The 21,165-nt window shown below is 40.7% G+C and overlaps 2 protein-coding genes and 2 long non-coding RNA genes across 6 annotated transcripts in view; 2 read left to right on the top strand and 2 right to left on the bottom strand.

Annotated features, from left to right (window-relative positions):
- Positions 1-4,169, bottom strand: part of LOC112973748 (mediator of RNA polymerase II transcription subunit 1-like) — a 10,732-nt gene extending 6,563 nt beyond the window's left edge. The window contains exons 1-6 of the mRNA XM_026082019.1: positions 4,094-4,169; positions 3,449-3,552; positions 2,247-2,331; positions 1,835-1,889; positions 1,255-1,387; positions 141-169 (exon numbers count right to left, since the gene is read on the bottom strand). Of these exons, the coding sequence (XP_025937804.1) occupies positions 141-169; positions 1,255-1,387; positions 1,835-1,889; positions 2,247-2,331; positions 3,449-3,552; positions 4,094-4,154 (467 nt within the window). The 5' untranslated portion in view covers positions 4,155-4,169. The remainder of the gene's footprint in view (positions 1-140; positions 170-1,254; positions 1,388-1,834; positions 1,890-2,246; positions 2,332-3,448; positions 3,553-4,093) is intronic.
- Positions 1-7,073, top strand: part of LOC112973751 — an 8,259-nt gene extending 1,186 nt beyond the window's left edge. The window contains exons 2-4 of one of the 2 annotated variants that reach the window (XR_003256062.1): positions 1,115-1,272; positions 4,796-4,945; positions 6,863-7,073. This is a non-coding gene — a long non-coding RNA (uncharacterized LOC112973751). Of the gene's footprint in view, positions 1-856; positions 1,273-4,795; positions 4,946-6,862 lie in introns of those variants that run through there. The other variant, XR_003256063.1, reaches the window with a different exon arrangement.
- Positions 7,074-7,387: 314 nt separating this feature from the next.
- LOC112973752 lies at positions 7,388-10,930 on the bottom strand. The gene is made up of 3 exons (XR_003256064.1): positions 10,826-10,930; positions 10,396-10,503; positions 7,388-7,597 (listed from the first exon to the last, which is right to left on the bottom strand). It is a non-coding gene; the product is annotated as an uncharacterized LOC112973752 (long non-coding RNA).
- Positions 10,931-14,653: 3,723 nt separating this feature from the next.
- The window catches only part of RALA (RAS like proto-oncogene A), a 34,288-nt gene continuing 27,776 nt past the window's right edge, over positions 14,654-21,165 (top strand). The window contains exon 1 of one of the 2 annotated variants that reach the window (XM_026082013.1): positions 14,654-14,725. The gene's annotated coding sequence lies outside the window, so the exon portion shown is untranslated. Of the gene's footprint in view, positions 14,726-16,079; positions 16,134-21,165 lie in introns of those variants that run through there. The other variant, XM_026082014.1, reaches the window with a different exon arrangement.

The following is a 21,165-nucleotide window of genomic DNA, read 5'->3' as shown; positions in this document are numbered from 1 at the left end:
GGGAGTAAAGGAAATGGTTGTATTATTACTCTAGAGTCATTCTATCCTTGACTCCCTAAAACATTCAGAGAAACACAAGATTGTCAGGAATTCCCTTCTATTCAAGRAGAAACACTGCACATGATTACATGATTCTTTACCTTAGATGCTGAACCAAATTGTCACAAATCTAGAGGAGTAAGAGAAAAAAAAAAAAAAAGAGTCATGTTTCCTATCATCCTTTATGAAATGCCTCCTAAAAGGAGGTAATTTGGTAATAGTGGAGTGGTATTCATTGGTAATAGTAAGATTATTCTCCATTACTTAACTGAATAGTTTATATAAAAACAGACAAACAACCCCCAAAGGAAAAAAAACCAAACACATATAACAGTTGAAACAGAATGTTAATATAATAATTAGGAGAAGGAAGGCTCTGTGAAGAGGATATAATTAGCAAAAATATAGTTTGTTGATACATTCGTTCCAGAAAAATTGCATTTTTGCCAGTTTTTCTTTTGTTGGCAGCTAGTGTGCTACAGTTCTCTGGATATGCATTTCCATCTTAATAATATTTTCCAGCACTGATGGATTCTCATCAGTAAGCATCCAAATTGTTACATTCATTTGGAGTTAATTTAGGCCCTTTTTTCATTTGCAGTCATACCAGGAATTTCAAGTCATTCAAGTCATGTTTAACCAGCTTTGTTGATCAGAGTATACGTTTCCCCCACCACAGCCAGCTAGTTGTTTTAACTTTGATCTGAATGATCACTTATAACACTGAACAACTGCAGAATTTGGTAAAATACCACTCTGATTTGCATGACAATATTTTAGTGAGAGATTTTGCAAGAAAAAAAATAAAATAAAAAGAACACCATTGGCAGGAATGAACCTACTCATAAAGAAGGCAGATGAAAACAACTAGAGTCTCTGGTAACACTAAAAGACACCTCCATGGAGAACATATATTACATGATATTGATCACAAAGTACAAGAATACAAATATTTATCCAGGATACTACAAAATGCTTGGAAGGTGGGGATATCCTTAGAGCAACAGTACTTAGTATCTTTACTAAGTTTAGGTGAGAGATCCAGATCCTAAACAAGTTTCTAGTGTCATTTTAGATGCCCTAAAGGAGCCAAGAAATCTGCACAGGCTGGCAGATGTGATAAGACCAAAAGGTGGCCTGAGACCTTCTGGCATGGCAGCTGGAGGCCACACAGGAGACCACAGGGAGGTGAGGGGCAAAGAAGATTAACTTTACCACAGGATCCTCTGCAAGGTGAGCCAGCTTTACATCCATCACCTTCTCATCCTTCTCCAGATGAACTTCTATATAAAACATATCTGATGTTATGTAGCAGGCAGTTCCACTGGGGCTAACATGAGAGTTAAGCCTAGGGAGAGCAAAAAAAAAAAAAAAAAAAAAAAGGCTTGCATATCTAAAAGTTCTGTCACATGAAGAAAGGAAATCAGCATAGTTTACTTGATCATGGGAAGAGACTCCAGGGACACTTCAAAAATAACTCTTCTTTGGCTCAGCTCTTGATAATAACCAACCAGGCAACACATCCTTGCTCTGCTCTTCACATTATTGTGTCAGTTTGCTGAAAGTTATTTACCTCAGTCTGCAATTTTGGGACCTAGGCATGAATCCCCTCTCTTCACCCAACAAGCCCTTCCACAAAGGGCTAATCCAAAGTGGCAGTTATGTTCATTCCAAGTAATACGCTCCATTACAACGCCAAGCTAAATAAATATTGTTGATGAGCCATCCAGATGGTAATTCCCCCTGGACTTGGGGCCATGCTTGCTCGTTTGCATTTATTCATAAACAAACTTACCTTTTTTGTTTGGATAAAGATTCCAATCTGTTCATCACAGAAAACAAAGATTTAGCTGTAAAAAAGGGAAATACTATTTAATCACGTTGCAATGATCGAGAAGCAGAGTCAATATTTTCCTGCTTTAAAGGATATAATTTAGGTAATAAAAAAAAATCATTATCTCTGGTATGACTTCTGGTTATTAATGATAACTATTACCCTGTGATTAATGAGTGCTGTGTTGGATACAGCTTTTTCCTCAGGCTTTGAGAATAACTATAGCCCAAAGGTTTAACCCAAAGATGAGTCACAAGTCTCATGTCCACCTCTGTACATTTGGCTCCACTGCACTGAACATCAACAACAGAGGCACAGGCAGTTTCCATGGAATACTAAAAAATACACTTTGAGTTATCTGACAACTTCTTACCATTTAGTGTCCTCTGTATCTTCTCCATGCAAGAAAGCAATGGACCATCTGGAGGATTACTGACAGGCTGTCGAAGTGGCTTATCCTAGCCCATTTGTGAACAGAGGAGACAGAGAAAGACCCCTTAAATTGCTAGCCAAAGAGGAATATCACTGCATGCCAGATGTGGAACACTGATACCCAATCCAACAAAATCGTACTTATTTCTCTTTGTAAAACACAGAGATGAGCAATTATGATAACTATCTCTGAAGTGGCAGCACTGAACTGAATGGATTCATGAAGACCCTGTTGTGCAGTAATTATGTATCAGAGGCCTTTGGTGCAGAAAGCAGCCTTCCATTCCCTTTTCTTCTGGGATAAGCACAGGATCCATCTCCTAATATGAGCCAATTTCACCATGTAACTGGGAGCCAACAAAGAAAACGTTTAGATTTTGATTTTAGGGAGAATCTGTCTTAGTGAAAATGAGATACGAGTCAGCACTATGGTTGTACTTGATTAGAGTCAGGGCACAAGTCCTAGTTGAAGCTATTACTTTAAATAGGAATTAAACTCTCCGAGCTTCTTCTCAGTAGTTCTTGTCTGAAAGCTCTTCACACTTCAATTAATAAAGAGCATTCACTGCTGAAAAATTTTCAGTGCTGCTAAAGTTAGGACCTCTTTTTCAGAGGCATCTTAGTTGAGCATTAATAAAAAGAAGCATGAAAATAAATGTGACTGTTTTTACACTAAACTCTCAACAGTTGTGCTAAACTGCTGTTCACAAAAAAAAAAAGATGCTTAGATGTAATTAGTTACCAGGAGAGCAGGAAGTATGGAGTGACCTAAGGTAAATCACAGCAGAAGAGATTCTGAGCAGCATCTTAAACATATCAGGCCAGGTTCTGTAGAACTGACTTTTTTCCTGGTTCTATGGGCAAGAAGTTGTCTTTACACACTACAAACGTGCTGATGTTAATGAATGGAAATAGTCCAAAATATCAGACTACATCAGCACTAACCCTTGAAGAGTTAAAATAATGCAAGAAACTGTTATTCATCAACTGTTGTAAGAAAAATCAGAAGTCAGCCTTTAATAGGCACCATGAGGCTTTTTTTTTTAGGTTTTTTTTTTTTTTAAGTTAAGCAATTTTTGAAATATCTCAATATCTCTGCTCTTATATCAGATRTTCTTCTCCAACCTAATCTGCAATTCTTACCATGCAAAAATGGACAAGTTTCAGAGTTTCTGTCCATGGCTTTTGTTGGTATTTTAGATACARCTGTTCCATTAAAGCATTTGTAGAAATAACTTTCACAGCACCTGAAAAATATGTCAGAGCATTCTAAATATGATGCCACATATTTACATTGGCAGCTAGAAAAGTTAGAGGAGGAAAAAAAAGAAAACTTGCTAAGATTATAGGTGCTATGCTTCAAGAAAGGTGACAGGAAAAAATGTTTTAGTTGAGTTTTGCATACAAATATCTAATTTTTTGCAAGTTTTTTGACAGAAAACAGGGAAGAAAACCAAAAAGACTCTTTGTGTAGGCAAACAGTCTCAATTTTAAATACAGAGATATGGCCACATCTTCAGCTTGTTAAACCACTCAGCTTTCTTTACCTATGTGCAATCTTAGGTGTGCATTTTTAACAATTACTAAGGCCTTGATCTTGCTACAGGCTTCAGGCAGCCCAATTTCTACACCCACCTAGAGCAGGAACAGGGGAAGAACAGAACCCACAATCCCCTGGAAGCCCAACCATCTCCACCTCAACCAGCTGGAGGAAGGGGCAGCAGTGGCCCCAGCCCACTCTCACAAGCACCCTACTAGGAGAAGGTGCTCCCCATGGGTGCCACTCACCCATGTCCTGATGCCTGCAGGGAGGCAGCAGCTGTTGCCTCTCCTGTACCCCCATCTCCATCCATGCCACAGCACACCAGGGCTCCTACTTGTAGCACCTGCACCGGGGCACCCACAGGTGCCGGCAGGCCAGCAGGTTTGCTCCCAGCTCACAAAACTGGGCTCTGGGTTAGTGCTTGAATATGGGAACCTCTCCACTCTGCTAATTTTTAGCAGCAGTGAGGCATCCTGTCAGCCGGACTCTTCTTCCATATTTCAGTCCCCAGGAGAAGGCACAATGTCTATCCCATCTTTTCAGAAAGTGCAGCATCTTCAGGAAGATAATGCCCCTGAGGGAAAAGCAGGATATGGCAATAGCATTCACTCAGCAAGGCAGGGAAGCACTCCACAAGGGAGCTTTTAACTGAGCTCAGAGTGGGAAGAAAAAAAAAAAAAAAAATGCTTCTACAGCCTTTTATAGTGCTTGCGTTGAGTCTGTGCATCCCTTTGTGGCTACCTCCTGTCCCCTCTCCCCATAAGCAGGGGTCAGTGCGCAATGGCAGCAGTGGGGCAAGGTTTAATCCTGGCCTCGCACATAGGCACTAGCTTGAAACTTACTGGGGGAAGGCCAGGCCTATAGCTGTCCCCTATGTAAACCCTGTGTGGCAGTGTTTTGACTTCTCTTACAACATAGCTTTTCTTTGTTTTCACCTTTGTCATCAGTCATACTGTGATGCCTGAAATAGTCTCATAACATGTCAAGAAGGTCAACTTGGGCTTGCACGGAAATACCTGAGTAGGAAGTGAATAGTCTGGTGGCCTCACTAAGATTACAGAAGTTATGCATGAACCTAGGAGTCCCAGAAGAGCAAGGTAGGTGCAAAAGAACAGGTATTTGTCTCCAAACAGACAGGTGTCAAGCATATAACTTAGGGAAAGTCAGTGCAGCTGATGTCTTACTTAACTTCTGCACTTCAGCTTTTACAAAGGAGGTAAAAGATGATCAAGTAAATTGATGATGTAATTGAACACTTGTGTTAAATCTCACCCCCCTAACCTGATTGGCTTGGTTTATACTCTTAAACGTTCAATTATTTTTAAAATTGAAAATAGAATTGACTTCAGGTATAATGACCATCTCTACCTGTGACTTGGTGCATCCATTTCAAAATTTTTGTGTTCATCATTTCTAGAAAAGCATTTTAGCTCAGGTTTGCTTGAACAATGTATTGAAAAGCTTTCTGCTAGGCAAGAACATGTATTATGGCCCATGTAAAATAAGTAGGTTACCTCAGTCCATATTATGTGAATAGGTATGTGCATATACGATGTATCACAGCTCATCAGTATTCACTATTTTAGTGGTAATTTTCATAAATATTCACCCTGATCCAGAGCTTATTGGAGTCACTGTGAACTTGACACTCACTCCAGTGGCTTGATCAAGTCCTGAATAGTAAAAGTGAATTATTTCCTTACCCTCTTGAAGAGAATGTTTCCAAAATAATGTGAAGAAAGATACTACTGCTTACCTTGTCTGCACAGTAGCTGTGCAAATAAGCAAAGGACTTAATGGTTAAAGACTCTCCCTCCAGCATGGCTCATAAGCCTAAAATTCTCTTTTCTTTTTCAATACAAAATAATCTTTTCCACTGTGTTTGAATGTATATTACTTTATTTAGGTAGATGAATTTAAACAATATTTGCCTGAACAGGAATAGTGCCAGTTTTTCATAAGAAAACAAATATTCCAAGACAAAGAGTAACCTTCATACCTGCATAAAATGATAATATTGACTAAGATTATACATGAGAAACAACAGCTTAAGTATTGGCAGAAAGCTCCTTGAATCAAGGTGTTGTTCTAGTGTTCAGAACTGTCTTATCAAATTACCACACTGAAGAGAAGAGTTAAGAATGTTGAATAATTAAAAATGTTCTTATTATAGCATCTCATGCATATTAGATACACAAATGATTTAACTGGGTCAACTCATTAAAAGGAAAAAAAAGCAACTGGCCAAGCATTATTATCAGTATATAAGATAATAGGAATTACCCTTATGAATCCTGCATGTCCACCTGCTTTAGATAGCTCTCTTACTGCATTCAGCAAAAACTGCCTCTGAAAGAAACTCTGAAGTGTGCAATTACAGAGTAAGTTATCCCCAGAAAAAATCTTCTCATTCTCTTAAATAATTTGAGGTTATCTTATCCCTTTAAAACTGGTTTGTCTTTCTAAGGCCCTTTTAAGAAGTTGATTATTATTATCACTCTGTTTATTTTTGTCATACTTTTCTGAATCTTGCAAAATTCTTGACTCATTAATATGCTGGACAAGGCATGCCATGGGAACATCATGAATCATATGAAAAAACATTTTCAGTAATTTCATAGTTCTTCCATTTCTGATGATTTTCCATTCCACTGAATGGTGGTTTTTTCTTCTGAGAAAGTATCAATATATTTTCCATTAATATTCTTGCATGTATTCAAGTAAACTGTTGGTTTCAGTAAAGATATTCTAAACTTAGTACAGAACAAGGAAAAACTTCTTACATTGGTTATACTTTTGTTTTTAACAATAGCAGTTTGGAAGAGATTCCAGGAATAAGATCTATACTCAGTGCAACAGTTAGTGGAATTAGTGGATTTTTTGTTTCTGTTTGTTTTTGTTTTGTTTTTTTTTTTGCTTTTTCTATTAGTTTTACATGCAGTCTTAAAAATTTTCATCTAAAGAATAAAAATCAAAATAGATCAGTAGTAAAATCTTCATTGGCTTGCTTCCAGCACTCTCCTGGAATTGCATCTTTCCAGAAGCCTGCAGCTGAACTGTGGATCAGAGAAAACAGCACCTACATAACAGGCCACAGCAACTCTAAACAAAGAGTTGTAGTCTGGGGAAGTCAGTGAAAGCCAATGGTTCCAGTTAAAGCTACAAGATGTGTAAGAGGTGTCACTGTGATTATCTGAACTGATACTTGTTCAGATCAGAGGTACCAGCGTGTTCTTTCAGAAAGCACCATGGGATTTTGGAGTGATCAGAAGTGATATAATTTCATGACTATAAAATAAACATGTAACTGGAGTATGAATCAGTGTTAATTAGAAATGCTGAGGCATTCAAACTATTCCTTTATCTATCCTGACTCTTCTTCCATGTCAGGTTAGATAAACCCATTGCTGCTTAGCTTTTAAGAACTACCAAGTTCATAGCCTTGTCTGACACTATTTATAGTTTATGGCTTTACAGCACATAAATACTACAATATGTTTTTTCCTTCACTCTCTACATCATCTCCACAGTTACAGAGTATAAATATTTTTTCCCTGAGAGAGAGAGTAACATCAAAATGTTGGTGCCTACATTTTATTTCACTATAGGCATATAGACTAAATTAGGTTTTCTTAACAACTTACTGAATAGGACTTCTGGCACTGTAGTCTGAGGCACTAAACGCTGACAAGATTTGCCTGTTTCCTGCTCCTTCACTGAATGTGATCAAGGTCCTTCAATGCCAAAGGCTGTATAGAAAGACATCGAAAAAGTAGGTTTGTAACAAATGGTCATGGATATAGAAATATATTGACACTGACAGTGCCTATCTTTTCCCCTGAGCATAGTCAAGATATGACTAAGATTTTGACTTCTGCATGATGTCAGTATTATAATCTCCAAATATGCATTGTCTGAGTCTTTTTACCAAGGTAGTAGGGGTATGAGACCATGATTTAAGTAACCTCACGAGTGAACATTGGAGCCAGTCTTCATATATACACATTTTGCAATTACAGGGTTTAGATGCCATAGGAATGACTCATAAATGAAACTTCTTTGCTCACTGCATACCTCTCATCTTTCTAAGACCCTTCTGATCATTTTATAACTGAAACCAGATGCTGCACCATCATTCATGTTCTTTAGTGACCCCAGTCAGTTGAAACCAATGGAATCATTCACTTAGGAGCTGCTCCAGCTCTCTTTCAAGACTACAAATAGAGATAGAGTGAATGCAGTAGGCACATAATCTGCAGAATATGGCAGAACTGGTAATAACCATGATATGTTGAAAGTCCTAATTGAAAATGTTACTGTTAGATGGAGGCAGGGAGGCAAAAAAATGGGGGCTAAGAGTTGAGGAGCTGGAAATCATGAAGAGTATTGAGGAGGTAATTGAGGGAAAGGAGAAGAGGTGGGATGGAGAAAGACAGAGTAACAGTGCTTAAAAAGAGCTTTCCATCAGTATTTCTCAATGTGTTTCAAAGCTAACCACATAGGAGACCAGCTTAATTTTTCCAGGCAAGGAAATGGAGAGATGGGAGAGGAACTGACTGCTGAAGGTTGCCACAGTAGCAGAACTAGCAACCAAACTGCAGTTTAGCAGACTCCAATGTAACATATGCCTCATTAGAAGATATGCAAGGAGGAAACCTTCAAAGAAAGAAAGAGATGGGGAAAGAGACTGAAGAAACACAAGAGGAAATATCATAAAAAGACATGCAAAAAGATGAAAAAACAAAAATATGAAAAATGGGAGCAAGAAAAAAGGAAGGATATGGAAGGCAGAAAAAATATAAAAAGGAAAAGATGAGTGAAATATTAATATAGGCAACTTTAAGATTAGAAAAATCATTTTTATGATATTTTTGTGTTATTTTCATGGCAGAAAAATGAAAGGCCTTAAAGTCTATTTTGAGCTATTTTGAACGAGTATTGGTTTGGAGATGACTGTTAGGCTTAAGTGTTCTGACTGAATATATACCAGGATCTGAATTATATTATATGCTGACTAAAAGGGCAACAACACTTGGTGGCAAATACTGGTTTAAGTAAAATAGTATGTGGGAAGGACACATTATTCAGGAAAAACAATACCATGCAGGAGTTCAGTCCCAATAAATGCCAGGTAAAGACATTACACGAACACCATGAGGATATGTAGTCCACAGAAGCTACATATTTTACATAATTCTATTATGTTAAAGATATTGATACAGCTTTTCATATCTTACATTGTAAAACCAACCTAATGAAACTGTGAAGTCTTGTTATAAATGTGCAATAAACACCGAGTTATACATTTTAATGCCTATATATTTTTAGACACTCAATAATTTCTTAATTATGTTTCTAATAATGTTTCTGTCTATTCTGATTTCTCATAAACCAACAGTTCTGTAACCCTTGAATCTCAGATTGCCAGATTGCTAGATATCTACTAGAATGATGTTATTTCTCCTAGCCCTGATGAATGACAAGATGAATGACTGCAAACTCATCATTAGTCTTGGATTCATTATTATCCAAGTCACTTCTCTGAACATTTTCTATAAGCACAGACCATTTCAGGGCTGGATTATCTTTTCAAAATGACCGTTTGAGACTGGTAAGGAAGCTGGGAATGCCAAAAGCCATGACCAGCTGAGAAGGACTACTGAGAATCATGTCATTTGGACAGCTAGCAAATGCTAAGCAAATGCAAATATTTCGTTACCCAGCAGGTTATTATAATAATCACACTACCTTATTTTTTAGGGAGCATGTACCTGTTTGCAAGCATATGAGTATATGTATAACAGTGTTGGAGGCAGTCACAGATGATGGGAAGCTCCTCTGTCAGGTGACATTAAGACACTCTTGCATCAAGCAGGATTAGTAGAAGCAGCTCCCCAATCTCCTTGTGTGTCTATGTGTTGATCTGCAGAGTTCAGAATCTGTTCTGATTGCTTTATCTTGAGAATAGTGGATGTTAATCTGTGCATATCACAAAAATATTCTCTGGGCTGTATGTACCGCAAAAACATAGAAAAAGGCTATCCCTACCTCAAAGAGCTTAAGCTGTAAATATAAAAGGCAGATGAAAGTTGGGATGGGAAATGGAAGGACAGTGGTTGGCTAAGATCAGAGTAGGTTAGTGACAATGTCAGAGCAGAATTCAGATCTCTGAATCCCAACCAAGTAGGGTCTCCACTAAGGCCTGGAGTTGTTCTGCCTAACAGCAAGCACCAAAAATAAGCTTTGTCAGATCAAATTTCCTCTGTAGCTGTTGGAGAGAAATGGGCCCATTCAGAGGGAGACTCAACCTGCCTGACATCTGCATGCTCTCGAGGCAGCCATCGTTCTCCATTGCGTAAAGAGGGGGCTAAGTACCAAGTCTGCACTTGGGCATGTCAGTGATGTACCTCCAGTATGTCACTAAAAACTGACCACCCCTTATACACACATACACAGTTGCATAGTTGGGATATAGGAATACACTTAAAATTAGCCAGGCAATAGTCTACCATATTCTTTACTCATTATTACTTATTATTTTTCATACCTAGTAGGAGATGAAGGCAGGTGAAAGTTTCCTTTCATTTGCCGGTGGGTAATACTCTCCAGAATACATGGTGAATTTGAGCCTGGTAGTTTCTTTCCTTCAGTCCTGCTGCTTAGAAACTCCATCAAATCACAAATACATTTCATGCATCCCTATGCATTGGCAACATAATGGCGTCTACTAAATTCTAATACAGTTGTGCACCCAGCATAAAAGAGAAAAACATTATCCATAATACCAGGAAATCCTGCCTCCCCTGTATTGATTTCGGTTCAGCAATACTTCAGAACACAAAGGCCTGCCCACCCACGGACACATCAGGTGCCACGGTTATCAATTCTGCGCTGAAACAGGAGGGTGCCCTCAAAAACCAGCAAGTGGTTTTGTTGCCTTTCTATTTTGTCCCTTAGAAAAATGAAGTCTCTCTCACCCTTGAAGATTTATTGAGATCTTGAAGGAAGAATAGGTGTTTCATGTAKGATTAGGTGGTAAAGATGGCATTTTCCAAAGAACATGGTTCATTCATTCATGTCAACAGCAAGCTAAGAGAAAATTACAGTGTTAAATTCTTCATGCTTTGGATATATACTGTGTGCTATAAAGTGTGTGCTAAAGTAAAGGGAATAAGTATTTTTTGCTTTTAATTTCGTTCACTGGATAGGGAAGCCAGACAGCAATGTCTTTCCCAAACACTAGGACATGTTTTGTGTACTCCACATATCTCTAATTTTTTAAAATAACTGAAATTCTTGTCAGTATCTCAGTTGTTTCCTTAGTTGTTTTATGGTACATAATGCAAATACTCATAGCACACAATTAATTACATCTCTGCTTAATGACTCCTTGTAATTCTTCTCTGTGAGTATTTTATGTACAGAGTTGTACTGGTACATATGGTAACACATAAAAAAGGACAATTATCAAATACATCCCTAGGGCCACACTGCAAATGTCTACTACTCCGTCTCTATGGTTTTAGGTTCCTGCTGTAGCATCTAAATACCAGAGAGCAGTGAGCAACTCCAACCCACTGTTACCTTGGGCTACCCAACCCTAAGTTCCTATGTGGTCAGTGGAATAGTTGCAAAACCTACTCTCCTTTGGCACTCCAACTGCCCTCTTAAACTGAAGAAATGTCCTAAACTGTCATGGGTGCTATAGAGATGCTCTCAGTATGGTTGCTTACTAGCAAGTGAATAGGAAATATTCATGGAATGCATTTTCATGGAAATATTTCTATTAGTCTTGGGTTAAAGAGCTCATTTTTTCCATCTGGTTTAGACAAGGTGCTGGGGGGGTTCAGAAATGGAGGACAAGGGGTATGGTATAAATTGTTTTTTATTGAGTTATAATATGCAGGACACAGGACAAAAATTCAAAATAAAATGACAGAGGCAGATCAAAAGGACAAAGGCTATGTCCACATTAGCAAGCAGCATGGTGCAAAAGGAGCAGATCTACAGAGCGAAACAGTTGCTACCAAGGCCCTGACAGCCGCACTGTGTATTATAGGGGGATGGTTATTTTGGACTAGCTCTAGTGTGGCCCTGTGGACAGAACGCCCATTGGCAGCAGAAGTGCATGAGGTGCATTCCTGCAGTGCACCTTTGCCTCTCACCCTAACCAAATCCAGTTTGCATTTTACAGGCCCATTCCACAATGCAAATCAAAGCAGAGTAAGTCACACCAAGCAAGATATCAAAGGCACACACCTGATATGAACCAAAATACACATGACCAAAAGAGTGTCTTTGATACCTTTTAGGCATGATCCAAACTCATATTAAAATCAATACAAAGACTTGATCACCTTCAGAAGCAGAGTCTCCATCGCCTTCTACACAGTATGGAGTGAAGGGGTGTGATTACTGGGCAAGAAAAGAGGAAGGGAACAAGAAAGGGAGAATAAGAGTGACTGCATGTGTTTGTTGTTTTTTTTTCAACCACTAGTGATGCCTTTTCAGCAACTAAGGACCTTTAAACTGCGTGATTTCAGGGCATGTGGCTGATTGAATGCAGATGTTGAAGACAGGGAATAATCAGTGGAATCAAAACTAACATCCCAGTCTTGGCTTCCCTCCACATGAGGAGGTACTGAATAGCTGCAGATCACAGTATTATTGGCACCTTAACTATGACTCAGCCACTCTTTCAACCGAAGGGTTCTGGAATATGTATTAAAAAGTAATACACTACACAGACAGCCAAAGAGCTGCAGAATTTGGGCCAGGATTCCTTGAAGACCCCCGATCTGTATGTATGCAGGGTCATGTTCCCACCCTCCCCACATTTTTATGGTTTTATTAAAAGACTAAACGTAGCTAGTATGTCAATTTTCCCATGTGTGGAAATATCCAAAATGGTTTGTGTTTCTTTTTGGCTCTTCTGTTGACTTGGTGTTGTCAAATTTCTTTTTTTCCTCCCATTTTATAAGATCCAAGCATCACACTTTGTGTGAATAAACATATTTGGAAATTTAATTGGAAAGAGCTGCATTTGGATTGTTCCTTTATTGAGATGAGTTTCCCAAACTCTGTGGAGTATGCAAAAATTAGCTCATACTGAAATGTGAGGCCAAAGAAACTAAATCCTAGAGGAGATGGACTAAAGACTGACTAAATTTCTAAGATGTCATAAACAGCAGAAAACTGAGCATGGAGAACAACAGAGAAGATTTTAAGGTGCACCTGCTTTGCGATCAGAATACAATGGCTGCCTTAGGCTAATGTAGCACTACAAGATTTCCAGCTGAGATTTGAAAAACTGGAAATTCCAAACATGGAAAATGTTCAACTAAATCACTGGGTGAGGGGAGGAAGAGGAGCAGTCCAAACAATTTGTGTAGTCCCTACTCAACATTCTCCCCTCGTTCTTACTGACTCTTTGAAAAAATACTCAGCTAGCTAAGCACTGATTGCCAAAGGTATCTTGAGTGAGGCAAATGTCTGACCGGTTACAGCTTGATAAAACAGAAGTACATACTGAGTAGCCAATTTCTACATTATATTATGAGTTTAAATCATGCTGTGTTTACACAAAGCTCCCATTTAACTCCGTAGTTTAATAGTGAAAGATACAGTTATTAAGGAGTTGTTGTGGTTATTATTATTTGAATTATTGCTATTAAAGTGGAAACTCTCCTCTCTTATCTCCCTGTTTTGTTTGGCATCTATAAAACCCTGTACGCATGGATTGGTCCATGACCATAAAATATGTAACAATCTCAGTGCTTCATGTTCCCTTCTGCCAATGATAATTCTTCTTAAACTCAGTATATTAAATGTTTCCTCAGCTTGTACTTGTCCCTTGAGGAAAGCTCATGTTCTGCTTTCCCCACTGTTTATAAATCTCGCGACAGATGTCAGCAACTTATCTCCTTACCATTGGAACACATGCCTCATCTATTTGCTAGATCAGGGATTAGCTAGGGGAATGAGYAGTGGACATGAAGCTATGATGTGTGTCTCACTGTCTCAGAATACTCAAAAACAAGGCTGAAACAACGGAGAGGAAACAGGCACTCCGACACCATTAGGCTCCACAGTGAACAAGCCACCGAGGGGAGTGGGACACACTAGCCAGGGACCCTCTATCCAGCTTTGGAAAGAAGCTGATGCCAGGAGAAGGCTTCAAGCTGGTTTTATCAGCCTGTAGCGAGGCTCGCTTTGCGGGATGTGCGCAGCGCGAAGGCGGTAACACGAGGAAAAACGACAACTTTTTGCCCGCGGCCGTTAGCCAACCCCGCCATCGTCGCCCCACCCCTAACGGCCACCAACAACCCCGCCCCCGCCCCTTCCTCAGGCCCCGCCCCCTGTCCTCTGCCCCGCCCCTCCTGCCTCGCGTGGGCAGGACCCCCAGGCGCCACCCGACCCGGCGGCGGTGCCGTCGCCCCGCGCGCCGGCTGCCGGAAGCAGCTGCCTTCCGCCTGCCCCGCCTCTTTCCGGAAGCGGGTTCCGCCCGTGCGCCCCGGCGGCCTTGCCCCTGACCCGCTGCCCGCGCGCGTGACCGAGCGAGCATCACCGCTTCTAACCGCCTTCCCCGCGCGCGCGTTCCAGCCGCCCTTCGCTCGCGCGCGCTCCCTCGGCGGGGCGGGGCGGGAGGGAGGGGGCGGGGGCAGAGCCGGGCGGACGTTCCCTGCCTCTGCGGCTGCCACCGGCTTCGCCCGCTCCCGCTCCCCCCCCCCCCCCTCGTTACCTCCCTCCGGCGCGGGCCGCGCGCGCCGCCGGCTCTGTGCGCGGGGGTGGCGCCAGGGCTCGCCCCGCCCCGCCCTCCCCACTCGCTCCTCCGGCGGGCAGCGGAGCTTGCCCCGCTGCCGCCGCTGCCGCCGCAGGTGAGTCCGGGGCGGCGCGGGGAGCGGGGGGGGCCGCCCGCCGCCTGGCTGGGGAGGGCGCTGGGGCCGGGAGCGCCCCGCACGCCCCCGCTTCCCGCAGGGGCGCGGAGGGAGCGGTTTAGGGTGGGGGAGGGGGCGGTCTGCGCCGGGCCCCCGCGGCGTGTGGGGAGAGGCGGGCGCGGCCTGGCGCCTCCCGCTCCCTGAAGGTTACGGCCGCCCAGGGCGCCGGGGCCGGGGCCGCCTCCTGTTGCCGCGGGAGCGGCGCGGCCCCGCCGTGCGCCCGGGCGTGGCGGGCGGCGGCGAGCAGCGGCGCTACCTGAGGAGCAGAGCGGCGGAGCCCCCTCGGCCCCGACAAAGGGCCGCGCCGGGGCGGGGGGGGGCGGGGAAGAGCCGCGCTGCTGCTGCTGCCCCCGGGCCGCGGCGCCCTGCGGGGCCGCTCCCGCCTTGGGAGCGTGTCGGCAGCCGGGCTGTGTGTGTGTTTGTGCGTGTGTATGTGCCTGAGGCTGAGCAAGAGCAGCCTTTCTGCAGCGTCCACTTGCTGCTGGCTTCCGTGCGCTGTAGCGGCGCCCGCTGAAGATGTGGCGTGACTAGCTACTGCTCGCGTTTGCCTGCCGCAAGGGGAGAGCTGCGAAGCGTGGCCCTGAAGTGCCCTAAGCAGGGGCACCTCTGAAGGCGTTTCGTTAGCCGAATCGTTGCGTGTTTACTTTCGGCTTTTTTAATGGAAGCTGATAGCTTCAGCCCCCCCCCCCCCCTTGAGTCCCTTCAAAAATAAAGAGTTAAATGGGCCGTGCACATCCCAAAAGTTGCTTGGGGAGAGAGATTTTTCTGTATGATCTTATGTGTCTGCTTGAGTCCCTGGTGACCGCTTATTATTTTTGTTGAAATTAGTGCAAGTGCCTTGTTCATTTAAAAATAAAACAAAAAGGAGAAAAATTAAGTGTAGTGTCACTGAACTGTCCTGGTAGAAAGACTGTCGAAATGTTTATTTTCAGACTGAAAATGACTAACATTTTGTTTCAAGTTTTACAGTTACTCTCATTGAAAAGAGACTTTGCCTTCTGCAATACAAACCATTACACTTTCCCAAGCAGGAGGGATATGCACCTCTGCTGGCATCTTAATACTTAGATCATGGAGAGGTCTGCAAAGAAATCTAGCAGTGATTCTATGTTTTGTTCAATGAAAGTTAAGCTGAAAAGAGAGGGGAAAGGAGCTGCATAGACTGGGAGAAGATGCTTGCATTCTCTCAGTTATCAGTATAATTAATAGTGATCATAACTGGATTCTTAATTAAAAATCCTGTTTCTTCTTTTCAGCCTACTTGTTCATCTGATAGCAGGTGCCTCAACATTTAAATCCTGGAGAATTGTGAGCATTCTTAAAAGAATGAAGACAAATTACGTGATATGTAAATCCTTAATGCATATTAAACCCTTTAGTCTATGCTTGTGAGACAGTTTGTCAAACATATTTTCTGCAGTAACCTCCAAATTGTAGAAGTTACTTACCCTCACCTGTTTTCTTCTCTGGATGAATGAAAGTGAAGTACTGTTGCTCAAAGCAATCCATCCCTGTGCATGAGATGTCAGCTGTGGGGTTATATAAGCTGTAATACTAAAATAGTGAACATATTCCTTTACTATTACAAATTCCCTGATCTCAGTCTTCCCTTTGTCATCTTCTTCTGAATTTGAGGAAGGGGAAAGATTATCATTTTCGGGTGAATAAGTCAGTATTTTAAGAATTGCATGTACTTCGGCAATGTTCAAATACTGTCTTTTTAGTTCAAAAACTTTAAGGAGAGGAGTTTTAACCATCAAAGAGAAAGCTCAATGTCTGCTAGCTGTACGTGTATTGTAATCTGTCATCTGTGGACATAAACTCTTTATATAATTAATCCATAGAAGTAGTAGCCTGCATTTAAGGGGAAAAAAAAAGTCTCTGCTTTGTATTCAGTTTTGCTTCCACAAGAACAGTTTTGTTTTTAACCTCAGTTAAGTCATACTGATGTATGGCAGTGTCCTATATCAAAGAATAATATAGGTACAGCATCTCATTACATAAAAAGTTGTTTAGGCAACTGCATTTCAGCTAATTGCCAACAGCATTATTTCTGCTGCAGCTTCACTGTTGAGGAAGAAATAATTATATGAGAAAAATCTTGTAATTTTGATTAATTAGTTTGTTTCGCCAACCTAGCAAGCACAATAGGATAGAGGAATAAGTCACTGATAACACGTCTGGAGCATTCTAGATGGGGAACTCCCCACCCCTCTTGAGAGCTTTTACAGCCAACTTCCAGTAGACTTCCAATGGCTCCAAGCTATTGAAATTACTTTGCATCTCAAGGTAGTTTGGTACGCTAGTGACAGCATTCTGGTGAATGTATTAATTCTTGTGAATGTCTTATAGCCTGCCCGCATCACACGCACAGTTATGGGGTGACTGTTGTAGGTCCCTTTCCTACCTTACCAAGAATTCCTGTGAAGAGCCAAGAAAATAGAACAGCTGGTATATCTACCACAAATCCACTGAAGGGTCTGCAGAATGTCATATGCTTTCTGGAATTACTGAGTAGGAAGTTGGAAGGAAATATAGTACAAGCTAACTAATGTTGTCTTAGAACATCCAGATGAGAGAGAATTGATTGTCTTTGCGTAGGGGGTGGCTTAATCTTTATTACTAATGTTTTGTTTAGAGTTAGTTTTGTGTCTATCAAAATTGCTAACATCTTCAGGGCAATAGATTGGTAACACTGAAGTATCCAAGCTGGTGGCATGCGGGGAGACGTTAGACAGCATACAGAAGGTATAACGAAAAAGACTGATACTGAAGAGAACTCAAAATAAGCAATGTCTTAATCTGTTTATAATGGTTATGTGGAAAGAAGCCAAGAATACAAAGAGGGTAGCACAAACAAGTGATATAAAGAAGGCTGGTTGCATAGTAACTCTGCAATCATCACTTCAGAGGAATTGATGATGCTTATTTTGTGATATTGGCTCCTTAGTTCAAGCAATTACCACGTGCATTGAGTTCCTACTCATGCAGTTCATTTAATGTATTTTTTTCTCTCAAACAGTAAGCTTACTAGGTGATTTGATGCAGCACTGTGGGGGTGTCTGGTGCAGTGGCCCACAAGGTTGCATTTAAAAATGACATGTAAATACAATATATGACCAAGCAAGTATTTCTGTGAATTACAGAAAATGTGATTTTTGCAGAAGAACTGGTACCTGTGCATACTAGGGATCAGCTTGGTACCCATTTCATTTTGTTCTCTGAAATTCTAACTTATCCCCTTCTGTGTCACTGTTAGACTTGATCTTTAACTCTGGTCCTTGTCTCCAGCAGTCTGAGGATACTTACGTATAGCACCCACATACAGATGGGCAGAAATGTTTCAGTCGACATTAAACAAAGTACAGTAAACATGGAAATCTTCCAAACATGAAACTTTTATTAAGAACACTGAAAGGCAACTATGTGTTGTAGAGTCCTTTATTTTGCTAGTAGTCCCACTGAAGCCCATCAGATAGTGTAGGGTAAGGCTAATCTTTCATTTCAAGGCTGTTACAGTATAGTTCTGTTGGAAAGCTGTACTGTTTCCTGAAAGGGCTTTTAGTATGGAAGTAGTTCATTTCAGCAAAACTTTCCCCAGTGGAATTTATTTCAGACCTCCGAATGAAATAAATTATACGGACAGGATAACAGCGTTAATGTGACAGACTTCTGCAGGCATGCTGTGTCAGTCACAAATCACACCCTTGACAGGTGAGGTCATAACATGGAAGCTGTTTAAGTAGACTGACCCGAAAGTCCTACTCAAAGCAAGGCTGGTAGAAGCTCATCCTTACCCACGGAGAACAAAGAGCAAAATCGGATACTGCATGAAAGCAATTATTGTATGGAAGACTATTTTGGTATGACACTACTAAAATACAAAGTTTTTACACACTTAACCATGTAAACTAATTCCACCTTGGTAGTACAATGTGCAAATGAAATTTCAATCAAATCTTCAGAATTTTTATTTAAAGAAATAAAATTTTGAATTGCGTACTTTAACGCCTGGTTTCTGTAAGGTCAAAATTTTTATTTAACAAGATCCCAGTTAAGAGTTTATTATAATTCTTCAGTGAGTGGCCAAGCAGGGTCATGATTGATAGCACAGTAGACGTTAATACAGCGTAAGTCCTCTGACTGTTGTTCATGGTTATACATTTACACACTCAAAATTATCAATGATCTTTAAGACTATAGTTCGATATTTGTTTTATGGTGGCACTGTTCACATTGTGAATTCAGTGATACAGGACTGGTCTGTACAACTACCTGATTTGTTAAATCATCTTTCCGTGATGCTTCAAGTTTTGGGGGGTTTTGCCTGTTGTTGAACTGCTCAGGCACGATGCCTTTGAGATTCCAGCTCATTAATATGAACTAGAAGTAAGGTATGTAATAAAACAGCAAAACTTAACCCTGAAAGAGAACATTAGAGTCCAGACTCCTCCTTTATACAGTCCGGAATTGTCATTCAAAATTTAAAGAGCAGATCCATTCGGCTAAATGTCATAACCTGCTGTCTGGTAAGCAGGTTCACCCCCTAAAAGGTTATTAACAGCTAGTGCTATAAGGAAGAAAAGATGGCTACTTGTGACTTTCATCGTGGAATTACTCAGTGCAACAGCGCACAGCATAAGAATAGGAAAATACACACTGTAACTTGCTGAGTTGCATAAAATGCTATTACTTGATTGTTTTCCTCTCTTAAATAGAGACTGCAATAAGAACAGTAATAGCWGGGTTTAAGGAAACTGCTAGTATAAATTATTGCTTTGACTTGCCTTAGTACTAATTTTGTTTCAACTATAGTGCAACATAGGGACATGGACACATGGGGAACCATTTTCTGAGTAATTCATTTTTTTACAAGAATACAGATGTACTCATTTCAGAACTATTAAAAAGGGCGAGATACCAAATGACTTTTCTAAGTGCAGCCTTCCTTCTGGAAAGAATTTGTGTGTCTGCTGTGATTACATAGCAAGAGTTGAGCAGAAGCTGTTGCTGCCTTTTGCCCTTAGAGGAGTTGATTAAGTTCTAAATCTTCATCTAGGTAATGTTTCAGTGCTTTTGCTTAAATGTTGTTTTGATAATAACTTGGATCCTAAGACATGATCTCTGCTTTTTACCCTTCTGCTACTGCTGTGARGGAAAAATTAACTTTTAACCAGTATATGTTGTACCTTGAATGTCTCTATGCGTTGTTAAGGAATTCCATTGCAGCTATTGCTAGCTGGTATTTCTTGTGTTCAGACAAAGGGGGTTATAATCTGTAGATGTTCTTCAGGAGGCCAGAAGCTGATCCACAAAGTATCTTACGAAAGCCTCTATGTGTATTTCCATGCAACTGACTCCCTCACAGCCAGTAAGTCTGAGCAGGCATGTAGTTACATTAGTTTTACTGATGAATTTACAATTAAAAACATGGTTTTGTAGAGCAGCTGCTCACCAAAATGCTTGTGTTTCTCGACTTCTCTGCTCCCAGCTGCCATAGAGTAGGCTATGAAATGTTTTGTGGAATTATTCAAAAATCTTAGCAGGTCCTTTTTTTGGGGGGGGGGGCAGGAGATTGTTTTTCTTTGGTTTTGTTTTTTGAGAAATCTCTTTACTCTGCTGTTTCTTTAAAGATTTTCTTTTGGAACCTATTGGCAAAAGTAATCTCTTTGGAAAACTGTTGATTTGGCACATGTTGAACTTTTCTAGCAGAAGAGCATCTATTTTCCTTAAGATTAAATAAAGGTTAGCCTATATCTGTGGTATTCTGTCTCTTGCAAAGCTTGAGCTTAATGGCTCTTGCTTTCCAAAGGGGTAGAGGAATTAAATAATCCAACAAATCTAACAAAGAACTGAGATCATGTGAATAACACACACAATGTAATTGAGTTTCTTCAGACTGAGGTATTTCAAAGAGCATTGCAAAAACAACTTAGTATTAATGATCTTACCTATAGTTTGGAAAAATTGAAGAAAACTACCCATTGCTTGAGGAGCAAAGTTTTGTATTGTAATATTTCTAATGGGTTTTACCACAACCTTAGATAAGACTTTTTTTTTTTTTTTGATTTGAGGAAAAAAACTAATTCTTGGAGGAGAAACTGAAGTAGAAAGAAATTTGCAGCCAAATATAGGATTTTTTGTGTTAAATATAAAGAGTGAAATACAATACAACACAACATTGAAATGGTCATAACTAAACCAGTCAGGCTGGCATAGTTATTTTTGGATTTGTCAGCAGTTTGACAGAGATTTTCATGATTTCTGTTTCTCAACAGACTGAGGTCTTTCCTGCTGACCATTATCAGTGAACAATATTGTGTTCAATATTGTTGTGTTGTGGGTGTTTACTACAGGCCACCTGATCAGGAAGAGGAAGT

The sequence above is a fragment of the Apteryx rowi genome, unplaced genomic scaffold, assembly GCF_003343035.1.
Source record: "Apteryx rowi isolate R43461 unplaced genomic scaffold, aptRow1 scaffold_565, whole genome shotgun sequence".
Taxonomy (NCBI): Eukaryota; Metazoa; Chordata; class Aves; order Apterygiformes; family Apterygidae; genus Apteryx; species Apteryx rowi.
This window is presented reverse-complemented; position numbering and strand designations above follow the sequence as displayed.